The sequence below is a fragment of the Protopterus annectens genome, chromosome 4.part0 (assembly GCF_019279795.1).
Source record: "Protopterus annectens isolate FY-2018-M chromosome 4.part0, PAN1.0, whole genome shotgun sequence".
In the NCBI taxonomy this organism is placed as follows: domain Eukaryota; kingdom Metazoa; phylum Chordata; order Ceratodontiformes; family Protopteridae; genus Protopterus; species Protopterus annectens.
Genome location: NC_056733.1, coordinates 77,523,954 through 77,543,954, shown reverse-complemented (window position 1 = coordinate 77,543,954; position 20,001 = coordinate 77,523,954). Strand labels below are relative to the sequence as shown.

At 41.9% G+C, this 20,001-nt stretch overlaps 1 protein-coding gene across 2 annotated transcripts in view; it reads right to left on the bottom strand.

Moving 5' to 3' along the window:
• Positions 1–567: 567 nt before the first annotated feature.
• RNF157 (ring finger protein 157) overlaps positions 568–20,001 on the bottom strand; it is a 1,565,029-nt gene continuing 1,545,595 nt past the window's right edge. Inside the window, exon 19 of one of the 2 annotated variants that reach the window (XM_044068100.1) lies at positions 568–3,157. In XM_044068100.1, the coding sequence (XP_043924035.1) occupies positions 3,033–3,157 (125 nt within the window). In that variant the 3' untranslated portion in view covers positions 568–3,032. The remainder of the gene's footprint in view (positions 3,158–20,001) is intronic. The other variant, XR_006364438.1, reaches the window with a different exon arrangement.

The following is a 20,001-nucleotide window of genomic DNA, read 5'->3' as shown; positions in this document are numbered from 1 at the left end:
GGAAAAAATAAAAAAACTGTAAAACTAACAAAAATTATTACCCAACTTTGTATTCTGCAGGAAAATTGGCAGCTCAAAAGTAGATTACTCCTTTTCCAGAAAAAAAATAAGACAACAGGTACTCCAAAAACACTCGGCTCCATGGATTCCAATTTCACTCCAAAACATGCATTACATCATCTAAAATCATTGGTCCAAACAAGTGCTTATATAATCATAATATAATATAAAAAATATAATATATATAATGTCACATAACATCAGTTATAAACCTGGGATATTCTAGCATTTATGATAAATCTTTTTGCCCACTGGAATCATTGCAACAATGTTATTTTGAAAAATAAAAAAAAGCATTTAACAGAATCATTAATTTAATAAAATATAACCATAATGATTATGCCAGAGAGTTTTTTGTACTTGAATTCTTGCACATTTTATTAAACAAAAATAATGTGTTATTTTTAAAAGTGCATGCTATGGCATATTTGGTGTATGCCTTCCGTGAGACTCTTCTGCATCTTTCAGTCATGTGATTTTCATCAAAATCAAAACTAAATGAACAAATTTTCTGTTTGGACAAACTTTATTTGTGACGTGTTTCTTGAAGAGGCCTACAGTAATGAAAGCAGCATTAGAAGTAATACAGTCATACCCTGCTGGCACACAGGTGCTGTTTACTAACCTTTTTCTTTCTGTATACTTTGAAAGAATTTTATTATATAATTTCTAGTGCATATGCTTATATTGCAGGTGATAACACTGACATCAAACAAGATCAATATAAATAAACCTCTATTATTCCCATGTTGATTTACACTGAAGTACATAAAAGAAGACAAAATACACAACATAGCAAGACGGACAATTTTTTTCATCTTCAGGCAGCATGTCGTACAGCATTTCTCCCACATTATATTGCCTGTGGAGCAGATTGCCTTTCCATTTCCTGAGGGCTATTTCGGTTTGGACAGGAACAGTGTCGAAGAGTCCCTTCAACCGATGTTTATTTGATTCAGCTATTGCTCCACAATATGAATAAATTGCAGCTTTTCATGGTTTTCAGTTGCTATAACACTGTCTTAAGTTTAGTTACGTGGCTTCATTAGGAAATGTACTTCAAGTATTTCCAAGTATGACAGAAACAAAATAAATTGAGTTAAAGAAAAATATATATACATGTTTCAGAATAAGAGATGTTCTGAAGCTGATCACTGGTTGGACCAGCAAATGTGATACCACAGTATATGGTGCAGTGTAACGTAGCAATCTGACCCCACAGTACTGCGGTGTGTGCAGTGCTGCAAGAAAAATGCCCTCAATACATTGATCAGCAACTTGTCACACATGTCTATGCAACCACAGCAAATTCCAGCACAAGCCAATGCACTGTTCTAGATGCTACAGCTGCAAAATTAAACCAGAAATAACAAACAGTGCAACGTTAGTGAGACAAATGGTAGGAAGAGAGTAACTTTTGAATGGACTAGTGTACTAGTAAGCACTGTCCCATATTTTCATAACAGTTTTGAAACGGGTTATAAGTTGGAACTTGCAAATACTGAAAAATTCCAGAGGCATTTGACAGAAAAACTAAGCAAGGAAATCTGTACGCACATCTTCTAAAAGTGAAGAAACAGAATTCCATATACTCAAGCTGATATTCTGTTTTTAAGACACCTAGCACCTACACAGAATGTTTAAGAAGTAGAGCAGCAACAGCAGCATCTTTTTCCTTACCATGAACTGTGCCCCCAGGCAAAGTGCAGGAATTTGCTTTTGAAAACACGGAGAGTGTCAAGGCTAAATGTTCATATTATCTATTTACAAAACTAATTTAAGAGAAATAATTATTTGTTCTTATTAAACATGTATGTGTAAATACATACATATTCGCTTGTGTGAATATTTATTTATATATACATATGCGCACACACAGCAGTACAGACTCACGCATATATACAAACTTCTGAGATGTTTAGACAATAAAAAATTCAGGAAATATCCATTGCTACAACTTGCTTGGCATTTCATTTTAAAAAACATGCACTTTGAATAAATATTCCAGGATTTTTTGTCGATTTTGGCTTAGATGATCATGTTTTAGAGGTATTATGCTACAGAAACTTGCTTTTTATTATAGGAATCATGCTAGCCTGTTATACAATGAATTATTCAAGACATGCAGAATAAGTAATGGCTACGCTGCTTGACACGAGGTGGTGTACCATTATGATCCAGTGCTTTTGATCATTGTAGGCTGGCCTTATTCCCCGCCCATTATACCTTCACATAACATTCGTTATTAGAACTCTAAAGGATTCAACTTAGTGCATCACGAGTATCAAAATGAATGAATAAAAAACAGGGATCCAACACAGAATAAAAGGGATGATGAAATTAAAGGTCAGTCACACACACCATGAATCCTGTAAATGGTAGACAAAATGGTCAGGCAACCTATAGAATCTAATGAGAAGGATTAAACTGGCTACATGCAAGCTACAACTTTGAATCTTTCATGGCCACTGGTGACTAGGTAACAGTCATTATTGCTTTGCTGGCCAAAGTCAAAAAGTGCAATTCTAATTGAAACCTCCCTTAATCACTCCAGTCTAATTACCAGCTAAAAATGGTCTACTTCACTGCTCTAAAACTGGGAATGTGCTACACAGGAAGACATACAGCCCCCTCTACAAATATCTCAGTTTCATGGATGAGACATTCCATTTTTCCTAAGTCTTTCCCACTTAGCTTTGTGCAGTCAGCTCTTGAACTTCTTCATCAGGCTCTTTCTTACAGACTTCAGGGAAAAAATAAGTACATTACGTATGACTTTGGGCAGAACCTAATCTAATGTGGTGGGAAGCTCAGCAGTGAAACAGCTATCAAAGACACCCCCTGTCAATCGCCTGGCCAGGCCTAGGAAATTACGTTTATTCTTGCCCCAGGAGGTTCTTAATGTGGGACTTAAAGATGGGGTTGAAGTGTGTGAGACAGTGTAATTTGGTTTTTCATATGGGATAACTTGTTTATACAGCCAGTGGTCCCACAAAGTGGCTAGTATCGCTCTCCTCGTCAAGTTCCATGTTGGCTGTAGAAAGATGACTGGCCAGGTTCCCATGGCTTACCGCATTGTCATCCGTCATCAGGATTCCTGGAAAACAAATAAAGGATTACACAATTCTTATACGCCCAAAAGTCAAACAGCAATATAAACTGAAATAGCCTGATTATTTATATAGTAATCCATGAAAAAGGAAAGAATTATATCAAACAAGTGCTGCTTTCAGGACAGGAAACTAGTCTTATAAACCACAGCGCAGGCTAACAGTCTATCACTCTTGCAACTACTGTACTTTACGATGGCCTCCTCCTTCCTCTGTTTACTATGACATAATATCCTGACCCACAGATGTAATCTAGGTGTGTTACATTCATCACATACACAATGTTCAATAACAGACTCAGAGATATCCAGACGCTTTGTCGAGATGCAGGAAAGTGACAAACCTTTTCTGCAAAAGTACATAATGTATTCCAAGGTTGTGCAAATTCACAGTAGGGTATATGAAGTGAAGGGGGAGTGTAAGGAGTGAAATCAGTTGCGGGGGGTGTGTGTGTGGGTGTTGCCAGCTACTTCATCAAGGGCCCATGTAATAAGCTTAGTTTTAGAGTTCTAATTTTAATGAAGACAATTGCTCAGCTTTTCCTTGCCAAAACAAAAAGAGCTCACAATGAATTTATTTCTTGTTTAAAGGAATACCCAAGTGGTTTATCCATTTGTAAAGTACTTTTATGTTACATGGACACAAACTGTATATGTATAAAAAAAAAGTTCCAAGCGTTTATTGTCAACCAAAAACAGTCTTTACTAACAGGTTTAGTGCTTTCATCCAAACACTATTAGGAAGTCTTAATAGTGTTTGGATGAAAGCGGTAAACCTGTTGGTAAAGACTGTTTTTGGTTGACAATAAATGCTTGGAATTTAGTCGCTGTGGCCAGTGGTTCTTCTTTTGTTACTGCTGGACTCTTGGTTATCTTGTTTGGTATCAAAAAAAAGTTGCCAAGGATTTTTACATGGTCAGGCAGGGTGCATATATTACACTAAGGATATAATTTGTAATGTTTAGTAATAATGACTTTTTTGTGGTCATAAGGCAAAAGACTGTACAAAAATAGCTTGTTTATATGGCAGTATTAACAGGGACTCGGGCACCATGTAGAATACAATATATTTTTTTCCAGCACTTTTTGCTCCCTTGCTTCCTACTTCTGCCTTCCTATCCAGCATCCTATGTATCAGTGTCAGGTTTGCCAGATTCTCCATTTCCTCTGGACGTACTCTGATGTAGCTGGGGTTGGTTGTGGAACCCAAGTGCATCCTGAGGTCCTGGCCATCGCTGTTAGCCAGAGAGTTTTACACTTGGGCCTACCCCATTACTCTCCCCCCAACACACACACATGGCAGTCTCTGTGGCTGTGTCAGAGGAGAGCACTTGCAATGGGGATGTGTGGTTTACTGCCTCAACTCTACGGCAGTTTAGCCATTCCCACCACCCTTTACCTTCCTTGGACAACTCCCCCAGTGCAATATTCCCAGTCTCTAGCAAGGACTGCTGCAGGAAACACTCATATAACTGTCCATCCCTCCCCTGCTGCTCCATCAGTTGCCCAAGCTGTTAACTGAACCCAGATCAGCTTTGCCGTAGTCAAGGCTATATCCCTCTGCTCCACCAGAGTGGTGCAATAATGGTTTCTAACTGTCGTGAGCAGTATAAAACGTTTACTTAGAAATCTAACCGTGATTCCTGACAGTACCATCTCAATGTAGCACTGTCCCATTTAAATTAGCACATCAGAAAACATTTGCTCTTTTTCATATGCCCAATTCATTATTCACTCTATCTGAAAAAAGCAGTTTAAGTGTTTTGATTTCCTTTAACTGTGCTTTATTTTCTTAACTGCATTCTGTTTCTGATGTCATTACTATAACTGTCATAAAGTGCTTAGTTCACAAGCACGCTAATAAATTTGATTTAACTTTGCCTTAAACATATCCAATACCAGATTAATGGTCCTTCCACTCCTAAGCCGTGACACCAGTAACCAGTTTAAGCCAAATTAACGTCTTTCAGGTGTGAAAGATACCACTGGCCAGTGGTTATTCAACTTGGTCAAGTACATGCTGCAGAGAACACACACACACCAACAGTTTACCTACCACTGCAGATACAGGATCTGTTGTTGGATAAAACTACATCAGTGCAAGAAAGATTGCAACTCAGTAAGAGCACAGCACAGTGAGAGGAGAGTCCGTGACTCCATGCTCTCACTCTAAACTTATATTTCCTAAAAAGCTTACTTTTGTACAAATGTATAGCTCTGACTTGTTAACTTTCATTCAGTTTCAAAAGCCTACAATAACAGGGTCACACAACTCTTGACTTCTCGGACTACATAGGCTATCGACTAGAGTTTGCTTTATAAGAACATTTGCTTCTTTCAAAAAACAATGGACACCATGTTCCCACATTGCTTACATCACAAACATTTCCTTTGGAACAAGGAGTGGGAGTGAATCCTGAACTCAAATGCTACATATTCTAGCTAGCCTACATTGCTTGTTACCGTATATATCTTAACCCTCCCTATAACTTCTAACCAGGTTCTTTTCTTTTTCTCAACTAGAGACTCAGTCACTGTTCAAGCACAGAGACCACTGTACAACCTATCTATTCCAGTCTTACAGTATTATCACACTGCCTCTGCTTGCCATTTGTCTCCTGAATCTAATACATTTATCTCTATCTTACCTAGATACATAACCCTGCAACAAAGTCACAGCTCTCCCTCTGCAACAGTCGCAGTGTCAATGCTAACAATTCATCCAACCGAAGACCCAAAAGACGGCCCCCAACTGAAATCTCTGAATAAAATTGTACGTACCTGCTTAAGTATTACTATAATTAAAACTAGTACTGCTAAAATACTGGCAGGGAACTGTGACTGAAACAGCGAGCACACCAAGCGTGGACCATACCCACAGAGTGTTCCCTTCCCCCACAGCCTACAACTTTTGTAATGCATTATTGCATGTAAAACCACTAAAACCTGGAGATTTAGCACGGACTGAAATAAGGCAGCTTATTACTATTCTACTTTTCCCATTGCCAAATGAGGTCAAGGAACATAGATTAGCATTTAAATTTCAGCAGCAACCCGTTCTGATGTTAAAATCCTGTACCAGCAAAATCATAGTAACGTAAAACTGCTCTATTGGGTTTTGTCAGACTAAACTCACCCATTTGTTAATTAATTGTTTGGGCGGTTACTTCTCAGGGGATAGTGTATAGCCATTGCATGCATATCCGTCCCTACAACCAATAGGAATGGCTTTTCAATGTCTTCCCCTCCTCCAAACTTAACTAATATCGGGTACATGCTGGGGTGCCATTTTTAAAGGACTTACTACTAAGCTGACTTTCCCCAGGTAGCTCCCGTGAGGTGTTCTCGCTAGGTAAGACTTTTGGTTCCTGTAACCAGCAGTAAACTGTTCATCTGTGGCTATTCCATGTAAAAGTAGAGATTCTGTCCTTGCTATTGTATGCCACATGTATCTAAATGAAACACGCTAAACTGCAGCCAGAAACATAGCAATATTGTAGACATTTGCAAGTCTACTGCTCTTATTTATGTTACATCTTCAGGACTGCAATATGGAATAGGGGAATGGTTCATCTGTTACATTTGCGATACTTCAAAGTGTACATGTTAAATTTGTTAATGCAGGCATCTAATGCATTCTAAATGTCAGCTTACTAGAGTGCCAACATTGTTTTGAAAAGCATAAAAGAAGTGCAGTTGAGTGCTAATCTTATAGGTTCATAGGTTCATACTAGGCTATCTGCCCTAGGGCATTTATAAGCCTAGCCAGAATGTGTTTAGCTTTCGCCACCCATTTTAAATTTATTTTGCTATGCCCTTTTTCGAGGTTAGTATACTGTGCCTCTGTCTAACAGTGACACAGAAGTGATACCCGGGGTAAACCTACGATCTCCCATCCACTCATCAAGATTCCACTTGAAGAGATTCAATGAGGGACTCTGCCTAACCTGGACTGGGATTTTATTCCAGAGTGAAGGGAGCCTCTGGGTTATGAATCTGTCCCTCCAGCATGTCCTATTTATTTCAGTGCTGAGGTTCAAGTCTCTCGAGCGGGTAGCTCGATGGGATTTGGATTTTCTGAGGTGCAGCATGTCCATTAATTCCGGGTTGGACATGGCTTTATACGTCAGGCACAGGTCGCCTCTGAACAGGCGGTATGCCACTGAGCAGAGCTGGAGTTTCTTTAACCGGGCAGCATATGGCATCTGTTTGAGCCCTTTGATCCTCTTGGTGAGGTACTTTTGGGGTCTTTCCAGTTGCTGCAGGTGTTTGGTAAGGTACATCCCAAAAGGGGCATTGTACTCAATTATTGTTTCCTTTCCATAACTATTATAGGATAGGGAAATTCTATAATTGTTATACTTGCAATATTTGAAGTATAAATGTTAAGATGGTTAATGCAAGCATCTGATACATTTTAAATGCAAACTTACTAGATTAATATTGTTTTGAAAAGCATAACAGAACTGCAGTTGAGTGCTACTCATTTCCTTTCCATAACTGTATTACCCTCCCCCACACTATATCCTCCTTAGACTTGGTGTGCGGTAAGCTGTCTTCTCTTTCACCCTATCGCCCCCCTCCTATAACCACTTGCTACCAAATGTATCTTCCTATATTTTCCTTCTGCAACCACAGCCAGCCAAGCCTACATTACTTGCTACTGTATCTATCTTAACCCTCCTTATAAGTTCTAACCAGGGTCTTTTCTTTCTCAACTAGAGACTCTGTCGCTGTTCAAGCACACTGACCCCTGTACAACCTATCTATTCTAGCCTTAGACTATTATCACACTGCCTCTGCTTGCCATTTGTCTCCTGAATCTAATGCACCTATCTCTATCTTACCTAGATTCATAACCCTGCAACAAAGTCACAGCTCTCCCTCTGCAACACAGTCACATTGTCAATACCACCAATTCATCCAAATGAAGATCCAACAGACGGCCCCTAACTGAAACATCTGAATAACATTGTATGTACCTGCTCAAGTATTATAATTAAAAGTAGTACTGTTAAAATACTGCTAGGGAACTATGATTGAAAGAGCGAGCACACCAAGCATGGACCCTACCCACAGCGTGTTCCCCCCCCCAGCCTACAACTTTTGTAATGCATTAGTAAATGTAAAACAACTAAAACCTGGTAATTTAGCATGGACTTGGGATAAGGCAGATTATTATTCCTATTCTACTTTTCCCATTACCAAATGAGGTCAAGAAACATAGCCTAGCATTTAAATTTCAGCAGCAACCCTTTCTGATGTTAAAAACCTCCACCAGCAAAATCATAGTAACGTAAAACTGTTCTATTGGGTTTTGTAAGAATGAACTCATCCATTTGTTAATTGATTGTGTTTCTAGTGGCTACTTCTCCGAGGACTGTGCAAACCTCCTGCGGTCAGGCTCACTCCACTCCTCTACCCCTATTCCCACCCACCCCCACCTTCCTGTAGCTTATACTCACATAGCCACTCCCACTCCAATGATCAGCTTATCACCACAAACATTCCATTAACCACAGCAACACCAACCACTCCTACCTACCACTTCAACCAAACTCTCCATTCACTCTGACATAACACCTTTGGCACATCAAACATTCACATCACAGTCCCTTACACATTTAATGCCACATCCACACTTACTTATTGTATCAAAAAAACTCATAATGCTACCAGTTTATATATGTATAACAACTATTTTCACACATTCTCACATATTATATCTCCTATTACACATACTAAACTTCTACACATAGAAATTGATCATAACAGGACTTTCGAAGTCCATATCTCAAACACAATAAAAAACTTCATAAAAAATTAGGAGCACTCTACAGAAACAAATGGTTCTTAACAGATACTACTAGAGCCACTATAGAACATACCCTTCTCATTTCCACACACTCATATGCCTCCCCAACCTTAGGAATTCCAATTTAAACAAACTAGCAACATGCTATACGATCGCCAAATTCGCTACCGATAGTCCATACAAAACACATCACTGTGTCTCCCTTAAACAACTTAGCTGGCTTGAATGTCCACACCTTCTACTCTAAAATCAGCTCCTACTAGCACATAAAGTCCTTTACCTCCCCAAAACACACCAGCCTTACAACACAACTCCACACACAAGCTCTAGGGCCCTGCGGTCCAATAATAAGTTTCTTCTAAAGGTAACAAAGCCCAACAATGCTGCTAGTACCTCTTTTTACTCTCATGCAATAGCTAAACATTGAAACAAATGCATTTAAAAAACATCTCTCTAACACATGGCTCTGTAACTGCAACTCTCCAGGCTAGCACTATATTAATCTCTACACTCCTCAGACTTTAAGCCAACACTTCCTCTCCTCCTCTGTTCTCACATCTAATGCACTCAATTTACTATGTGATTTATACATGTATTACTAATCTCTAGTAAATCTATGTACTAATCTGCCTGTTTCAGAGCAACCTTGGAACTGTAGTCCTATTTGCGTAACATCTTGTAATCTTAATATGTCCATCTACTAAATATGTACTCAATTAATGATTATACATTTCTGTACATTGTATTCTATATGTACACTGTTAACTCTGGAGCTTTTCTCTCTAGGCCTCCTCTGAAAATGGACCTATGTCCAGTTGGACTTTCCCGGTAAACAATATAAAATAAATAAAATATTCCAGTGTCAAGATTACAACCCATCACTCTTAAAATGTGAGAATGAAATGAAGACAAATCTTCTCTCATAGGGGAAGAAACAAAGTGGTGGCCAGTGGAATGCCCCTTCAATTGCTATCCAGTGACTGAAAACACCACCGGACTGTACAAGACTGTTACCACTTCCTTAGCCTCTGTTCTCTTTAGGTGTCATTCAACAAAACACAAGTCTTAAAATGGAGTCTATTAGAATATCTGGATTATGTCACACGTTGCCAATATATCAAAACTACTGTGACTAAAAAGCAAATATAAACACTTACTTACTGCTTCTCAGTAGTCATCTTGGGATTAGTGCTTCTGTTTTGCTCTTGGTGAGAGAATGAGGAAAGGAATATTATTTCCTGGGGACTGATCACTGAAAAGCATGACAGCACTGCATGCTTTAAGGGCTTACAAAGCCGATAAAACAATTTATGCTCCTACATTTTGTTTTCTGCAACTGGTAATACATGGAGCAGATAAAGCACCATGCAGTACAAAGAATCATGATCAGGTCGCAATCACAACTCTCTATTGTGTGTTCAAATTAATGCTTAGGATTCACCTCGAGCTTTGTTCTCTAGGTGACTTTCTTGGTTTACATCACCTCAGACACATAAGCTGGTAATAATCAAAGACCCAATCATAATCCCCTATATTAACAAAACGGGATCAAAAGAAATATGTCATATGTGTGCCTGGCAGTCTAAATTCTTGCGCACAATAAACATTAACAGTTTAGTGCACTGTGGGAAAGAGAAGAATTTATTATATTTTGTGGGATCACAAAACACAATCAGAATACATAACATAACTTGACGCTGTAACAGTGCAGTAAAAAGTTAAGATAATTAAATGACTGGACTGCTATATCTGGACGATATCACTGCACACTCCCCCTGCAGAATCAAGGCCTTCAGACTGCAGAAGCTACCATATGATGGCTTCACCTGCCCTATGACCCTGGACCCATGCATATGGCACAGACCCAGAAGTATTAAAACAGTCTTGTGAGGAAAGGGGAGAAACAACCTGATGAAAGGCTACATTACAATATTACCCTGCACACTGGAAAGACAGAATGAGCTGTATTATGGATATGCAGAATTAGATGCAATAAAGAAAACATGCATTTTTAAATGCATCTAATCCTCTGTTCTCTAGGCATAGGAGGAACGATGTTTAAAAGAAGGCAAGAATTAAATGAGCTATGTTATGTTTGACTGGCAATGACTGGATAGATTATAAATGATGTATAATGTGTGCAAATAAAATTGTGTCAATATCAATTAAAATTATGTCAATATGGTTTGTTTTCATGTATATAAATATATGACTGCCTATGTCATATGTGATAATTTAATAAAGATGTTTCTTGTTTAAAAAAAAAAACAAAAAAACATACAAGTCAGAGCAGCAATGGACTGAGCAGTTCTTGAAAAATGTGCAACCATAACTGGCCAATAAGGCACAACATTAAAGTTAGCTAACTTTTACTAATTGTCAAGCATAAAGGCAAAACTATTATGCCATGCCTTACAGTATACTAGATGGAAGTATTACAAATGTCACATGACTTAGAATTAATACTCAGGCCACACCTGTTCTTCAATACACACAAGTTGCATTGCAGGGTATGGACAGTATTCACTGACTAGTGTGCAACTATCAAGGTTCAGCTTACAGGATGAGGACCAAATAAGGAAATGGCCAATGTCTTTTTAACCAAATAGTCAAACATCTTTGTAGGGGGCTGCACCTGTGCACATCTCAAATGCTGTTGGATTTCTGGAGAAAAGAATCAGAAGAGCTAATAGCATACTTTTCTTGTTTTTGTTGCATTCATGGGGAGCACTGTTCATATATTTTTTTCTGTTCAGACATCACACAAACTGATACAAACAATTAAGTACATGCATACGTACAAGTGTCAAAGAGACTACAGAAGAGAGGCAGGATGCTTTATAAGATACAAAGCCATCGGCAAGGACTGATGCTGACAAAAAGGTAACATACAGTGTTAACTTACCAAAGATTTCAGTGACAGAAAATTTACTTTTTCTGAAGTATTCCAAAGTGCATAGATGCGGCCATTTCTGTGACAACCAAAAGGTCATCAGCCTGCGATGAGCAGCTTGACGCCCAGCAGAATGTAAGGCAAGCAGACTAAAATGATGCATCGGCACAAGTTACGCTGGGATTTTCTCATTAATCTCCTTCTTGTGACTTGAATATCATCCAGCAATGAAATAATTCCTTTAATAGGCCACCCAACATAGAGGTCTGCAGAGCTGTTTCTCCCACAAATGGGGAAAAAGGTACCCATCAAAGACCACAGTCTTTAGTAGATTAGAATGGTCTTTAATATGTAAACCACATGAGCTTAGAGGTAAGAGGTAGCCACAAATTATTAGGCTGTGTTATAAAGTTTACAGCCTATATGCCTTCAAGAAACCTAAAGACCATTTCCTTGTCTGTCAATTTCTTAGTTGTTTAGTCATTTCTCTGAGTCCAAAACTTTGGGACCTCAAGGATTTTAGCACACCAGGCTCGTCAACTACTGCTTCTTTAAGTTCTTACAAATTCATATTCATTGCTGCAGCTTAGCCTCAGCCAACCCCTTTTTTGTTTGCCTTAACCACTTCCCAGGGTCAGTGTCTACTATAGTGAATCTTGCCTTTGCATTGTGGCTAAACTATTCAAACTTTTTTTCAGGTTTATTTCCTTAAGTCTTGACTGATGGCATCTATTTGCAGACCACAGAACTTTTCTCAAAAGCTTTTTTTTATACCACGGTTCAAAAGCATTGATTTTTCAGCCTTCCCAGTCTTACGCATACACCAACTCTTGCAGACACACATTACTACTGGGAAAACCACAGTTTTGACTATATGGACTTTTACTGACAACTGATTGTTTTATTTGAATTTCTCATCTGCACATGTAAGTATGTATATGATGATTAGAACATGAATGGCTGATGACACAAAACAGAAAACCCCAAAACAGACTGAATGCAACAGAATGCAAAAAAAAAAAACACTGAACACGTCTCAACTGAAAAAGCCCTATAATCAGTACATTCCATCTACAAAACCCAGATCAAGCATAGTCCCCAACTGTAATACTATTAGGGAAAGGGTTTTCAGTAATTTGTAGGATTGGGGTTGGGGGGCAGGGATGTAGGGTTAAGGTTAGCATACCTGAGTAAACCTCTGTGCACTACCTTAATCATGTGTGCTAATCCTACTACCCTGACCCAATCCCAACATTACACGTTACTAAAATACATTTTAACAGTACCGCAGCCCAATCCGTAACATTACACAATATATTACTAAAAAACATTTCCCTAACAGTACCCCAGCCCCACTCCCCAACATTGCACAATATGTTACTATAGGTTCATAGATTAGTACTAAGCTAACTGCCCTTGCGAGCCATTTTAAGCCTAGCCAGTTATCCCTTGTGAGACTCAAACCCTGCACCTTGCGCTTGTAAGGCAAACACCTTAACCATTAGGCCACCCTCTCTAAAAAAAAATTTCCCTAATAGTACCCAGACCCAGTCCCCAACATTACACAATACATTATTAAAAAACAACACTTTCTTAACAGTACGCCAGCCCAATCTGGTACATTACAAAGACATGCATCTGGAGCGTTTCTCCTTGTGCCTCCACTGAAAATTGGCTTTGTTGGTCGGACTTTCCCAGTAAACAAATGTAAAATAAATTAAAAAATAAAAAAACTAAAAATCCCCACCATTACACAATATGTTTCTAAAAAAACATTTCCCTAACAGTACTGCAGTGCAATCCCCAAATCTATTACTAAAACAATTTGCCTAATAGTATCCTGACCCAATCCCCAACATTACACAATATGTTACTTGAGTTACTGCTGATGGTTCTCATCTTTAGGGACTTTTATGATCTATGCCCTTCCTCTAATGTATGCCTTTTTGCACACAGTCACACGGTTCCTAGAGTACCCCACACTTTACAGCAAACCCATTAGGACATCTGCAAGACTGTGTGCCCCCCCTTATTCAATGTTGTTGGGAAGACGCACACAGCTCCTTCCTGTTCAGGCTGCCACTGGAATCTTGATGGTGATGAAAACCTCACTGATGAGACAGTCAAGAATAACGAGCCCTCCAGTTCCTCATCCCCACCCCACACATGGTGGCTTTCCACAGTTTAATTTATCTACGTCTTTTAAGTTTCTAACGCCATAACAGGAATGGACCCCATTCCTAACTCAGGGTATGATTACAGTTTATGAAATTAGTGCCATTTCAGCCTTTGATGTTAGCCATGAGTGCCCTTCTCAGCACCCACAATGTGCCCAGAATTGCCTCCTTTTGTAATTCATATGGGGTTACATGTATTGGCAGCATATCTAAATCATCTTCCTCTTTCGGCTTTTCCCGGTTAGGGGTCGCCACAGCGGATCATCTGTCCGCTCATGACTGGCAGTGGAGTTTTACTGTGTCGAGTTGCCAGCCCAACCTTCCACAGAAGGCACGTACATGCGCACACTCACACCTAGGGCCAATTTAGAGTGTCCAATCCACGTACTGCATGTCTTTGGGATGTGGGAGGAAACCAGAGCAGCCGGAGGAAACCCACACAACCACAGGGAGGACATGCAGACTCCGCACAGAAGGCACCCCAGCAGAGAATCGAACCGGAGAACCTCTTGCTGTGAAGTGGCAACGCTAACCGCTGCACCACCGTGGCCGCCCCTTGGCAGCATATCTAAATAAGACTGTAAATTACTTTATTAGACCCATTGCTCCTGCTACTTTTGGCATGATCTGGGTATCTTTTTTTCATATTGCTCTCATTTCTGCATGCAAATCCTGATATTTTATGACTGTCTCAATGTACATAAGACACTAAAAACAGGGTGTAGCACAAGCAATTTCAGTGATCAATGCTACCTGTTTTTTTCATGGACTACTGTATTTGCCTTTCTCATATTTATTTTTTAAACTGCTGGTAATGGGCGACCCCATGTGATATACAATGGATATGAAAAACTTGCTCCCACTTGGAAAAGGGAGGACAACAATAAAAGTATAATTGAAAGTGAAGCAGAAAAGATACAGATTCCTGTTCTTAGCCGAGATAAGAGAACCTTTTCCAATTACAACTGTAAACCTTTCTAGTGGGAGGTTTCTGGGAGGCCAGAATGATGTGTGTAATGGAAGGCGCTATCCTGGACTGTTTTATGATCACTGGAACTGGAGAAACCATGTGGTTAGATGAAGTGTCAGAAGGTTTGGGAGAGGAAGCCCCAACTGATGGGAAATCAGATCCTGACAAGGCTTCAGTACCCAAGGTGGGTACTTCAGATGAGACCTGATGAAAGGGAACCATGGTTGATGAAGCCAAAAAGGGGTAATGAGAATAAGGGATGTCCTCAAGTGATGCACTTTCTGCAGAGCCTTGGGTATTAAGGGAAGAGGAGGATAGGTGTAAAGGAGACTCTGAGGCCAATCCGTGAACTATAGCATCCCTGAGGGGGGAATCAGGGTGAAGTACCTGCTGCATTTGCGGTTAGCTGGGGGGGGGGGAAAGGTCACAGCCTGTTTGACCCCAATGGTTGAAAATCTACTTAGCCATTGAAGGACTGAGGGACCACTCATGAGGAATTAAGACAGATCTGATGAGCTTGTTGGCTAACACGTTGAAACTCATAGGTACGTGCACTGCAAGAAAGAAACGGCCGGAGGACATCGCTCATTCCTACACTCTCATGGCCACTCTGCGCAATGACTAAGAATGTGTTCCCTCCTGTTTGTTGACGTACCAGACAACTGCCATGTTGTCTGAACTGCAATCGCCCCTAGAGGGAGGCAGTTCTGGAAGGCTTGCAACGATAGAACTGCTCTCATCTCTAGAACGTTTATATGCAACTTGGTCTCTACTGGGGACCACGTCCCTTGGACAGTCTTCCCCTGAAAATGCCCCCCCCCCACTCCAACAGGGAGGCATCCATGGTCACTGTGGTCATGGGCAGTGGGAGAGAAAAGGGCCTGGTTAGAGAGAGATCCTGAGACTGAAACCACCACTGGAGGTGATGTCTGCGCACAGGTGTCAATCATTTAGCCTCAGACAGGGGATGAAGCAGAGCTGACCATTGGACAGCTAAGGTCCATTGCAACACTCTCATGTGATACCTGGCTAGGGGAACCAGAGGAATGAGGCCATGGACCAGTGAGCCTGAAGAACCAGGTGAACTGAGGGGCGTGACCAATTTAAAATCTGTGTAACCTGATCTTGTATCAAGTAAATTGTGCACAAGGATAAGTCTCTGGATCAGAGTCTAAGTGAACCCCTATGAATTCCAATTGTTGGGTGGGGATCAGATTGGATTTCACAAGTTTGACAGTTATCCCCAACTGACGGAAGTGGGAAAGAACATAATGAATCGCCTGAACCAGGCGATACCTCAAAGGAGTGGTGAGGAGCCAATCATCGAGGTACGGAAAGACCTGGAACCCCTGCAGCCACAGGTGAGCCACTACCACTGCCATGCATTTGTTAAACACCCAGGGGGCTGTGATGAGACCAAAAGGTAGGGCTCTGAACTGGTAATGACTGGCTCCTATCTGGAAGTGAAGATGTCTCACTGGAACTCCTGTCTATTCTGATGTGATACTAGGTATCTTGGAGATTCACAGAGCACACATCCAATCATCCTTGCATAAAACTGGCAGAAGGGACTGAGCAGTGACCATCCAGAACTTTTATTTCTTCACTGAAAGATTGAGCTCACTGCGATCCAGAATAGGACGTAGGTCTGCCATCTTTTTTGGGACTAAAAAGAAGCGAGAGTTAAGTGTCGGACCCTCTGTATCCTACTGAAACCTTTTGGACTGCTCTTTTTAGAAGAAGTTGTTGAACTTCTTTGATGGCCAACTCCCTTTGACTGGGTAGAACATCTGAAAAGTAACATCTTACTGGAAGGGGTTCTGCAAAGGGAATGAAACAGCCCCTGATACAAAACCCACTGATCAGAAGTGATGTTTGTCCAGGCTAGTGGGTGTAGGGAAATGTGACCCCTGACTTTCCTCCAGGGCAGAGCACCTGGGCAACACTTTAGAAGTACTGATAAGGCTGCTCAGAGAAGGGTTCCCTGGAGCCCTGATTTTGCGGACCCCCCTGTCCCCATTGTTGTCCATTGAAACCTCTCCCCCTGCCTCTGGAAGAGGATTCATCAGGAGCTTCCTAAAAGGGAGCCTGTGCCTTATGGAACCACATCTTTATGGTTCCCCATTGGGTCTAAGAAAAGGACCACTCGGGGGTATAAAACATGATCCCCACATCAGAGTCTTCCCTTCCTGCTCATTACAGGTCAAAGTGTCCTTCACAGAAGGTCCAAAGAGAGCAGAATCAATGAAGGGGGCTCTGGTAAAGGATGCCTTAAAGGGTTCCGCAAACCCGCATAAACATAGCCAGGCATGGCACCTCAAGGCAATACCTGTAAAAGCAGCTCGAGGGGTAGCTTCTGCAGCATTAGAAATTAACCTCATCGAGGAATTTGCGAGGGAGGTTAGAGTGGATAGCTTGGGAGACACCTGCTTGAGGTTCTCCGCTGGCAACACCTCTGCAAGGAAGGTGGAAAGCTCTTGGACCAAATCCCTTTGGAGATGGATAAAATGTGTCAAGTAATTTGTCACTCAGTGTCCAAAAGTAGTTGAGGCGTACACCCTTTTCTCAAAATGGCTCCCTGTTCAGGGGATGGACCGTGGAGCTCTGCCAGCTCCTTTTTCGTGGTGGCATAAACCACAATTGCATCGACTGAGACTCTCTTGCTCCAAAAAGAATGGTTTGAAGGAGGGCTAAGGAACTTGTCGGCCCTTTTTGGAACAGGTTCCACCATGTCTGGTTCCTTCCAGGCCCTCCTGGCAAACAGATCCACTAGCTCATCAGCAGGACGGGACACCCAGGACGTAGATGGGCCCATCCTAAAAGCCTTCAGAAAAATGGACTCTTCCAAAGACAGGGGTTGAGGAGACCATCCACCCTTTTGTTTCAAGAGCTCAAGGATGTCTCTGAAGGAGACATCATTGGGTGGAGATCTGGGGGAACCAGTCTCCTTCTTTGAGGTCCTTACCCTCGGTGAGAAACTCCATGGGGGAGTTCAAGTGCCTCCTCTTGCACTTTCTCTTATGATGAACCTCTTCTGCTGGGGGCTCCAGGGAGGACTCAAAAGAGACAGGGACTCCCAGAGGGGAGGAAACCCCCTGAAGGTTCAATCAAAAGGGCTGACCCGGGACAGGATGTGAGGCTTCGCAGGCTGAAGTAGACAGAGGCTGGGAGGGACCTGGGGGTGCAGTAGTGGAAACTCCAGACCTGGAGAAGGTCCTCTCTGCCACCCAGAAAGCTGAGGGGCTGGAAGCGGGTCCATCCCCCACGTCTGAGGGAGAGGTCCCCTGGAGAGGAGGAACATGCACAGAAACTGACCCCTAAGCCCTGGATGATACTGGCCCAGAGTTATCAAAATCTGAAGCACAGAGAGGAAGGGACAGGTCTGAAAAAATGGTACCAGATCCCCCCCCATGGAGCCTGCGTCAACCACTCTGGTATGGGGCTCACTCTGCTCTGAGGGTGGGGGAAGAGAATAAGCCAGGGAATCCGGTGGGGTCGAGAAAGGGGGTTACTCGGCCTCACCAGAATTTGGGCATTGAAGCCCTGGTGCCTAGAATCCAAAGCCACCGGGGATGGAAGAGGAGAACAAGAAACCACTGGGAAGAGAGGCTCCCCTGGCCGGATGGGCAGGAGAAGCCAGGATTCCCAACAATAATTTGGGCCTTGAGGAAGCTTCCTCATCATCCTGTCCATGTCTGAGGGAAAAAGACTCCTAGAAGATCTAGAAGAGGAAGAGGAGTGAGTAGACTTGGAGGGAGACCTTCCGGACCTACTGCCAGGTTCTGGGGAATGGATTTGATGTCTTGGAGCTGACTGGGACCTCTGTTTAGAGGATGAAGGGACTATAATCAGATCTGAAGACCCTGTCAGAGCCGAAGGCCTAGTCAGCTCAGAGGAAGGATCCGACAAACTGGTCAGATTCAAGACTGGCCTAACCTTGGTCGGATCGAAGGGCCTCTGATCCGGAAAGGACCTGGATCTGACAGACTGCTTCACAGCTCTCGGCTCCGAAGACCTCTGATCCGAGACAGACTGGGCTGGGATCGGATCCAGAGATTTAGGATCAGACAGCAGCGGTTTCTTGAAGGGTGCTGGCTGGGGGGAAGGAGCCTTCCTCTTCAGATCGTAAGAGGAGGCCTTCGAGGGGGAAATGACAGATCACCCCTGGGCCAGACCCTTTAGTAGGAGCTTGCTGCAAAGCTCTGTCAAAGCCCTAGGGTTAAATGTGGCACAAAGGTTGCATTCAACCTCCCAGTGTGGGGCATCCAAGCAATACACACACTCCTCGTGCGTATCAGAATAACGCATTTTCTGACTGCACGAGGAACACTTTTCAAAGCCAGTAGGCTTATCAGATATAATCCTAAACTACAACTACGAGCACTAAGACACTAAATCAGTAAAGCACTAACACACTACAGTCCTAATGGCTAAAAGAGAAAAAGGGCGCTAAAGACCCATCACCCACAAACAACCTAAACTAAGCCAAGGGACGGGAGGAATTAACTATGGAAATGCTAACCCACTCAAACTACACCAGAAAAATCTACACTGGAGAAAAACTACCTGACCTAAGGTACAAGAAAAGAAAGTCACTTATCTCGCCAGAGAAACACGTGCCTGCACAGGAAGCATCAAAAACAAGATCTGGGGGTTAGAGGGGCAACAGAGCATCATGGGAGAGGGGCAACAGAGCATCATGGGAGAGGGACGACCTAGAGTCTTGGATCCATCTGTTTAAGTTTTCCGGCTCAGATCCGATGTCGGATCCTAGACCCTATGGTGATGAATGGTGACATGGACAACAGCAGATCCAGGATTTCCTTCAACAACATGAGGCTTTTGGGATGAGGTTTGTGCTGTCTTATTCTGCCTGGGAAGAGCCCCCCCTGGAAGGAGGAAGAAAGGAGAGAAGGCATAAAGGAGCTCTCTCCTACTGCATTGTACAGGCATGCTTGTATGGGTGTTTGGATAATA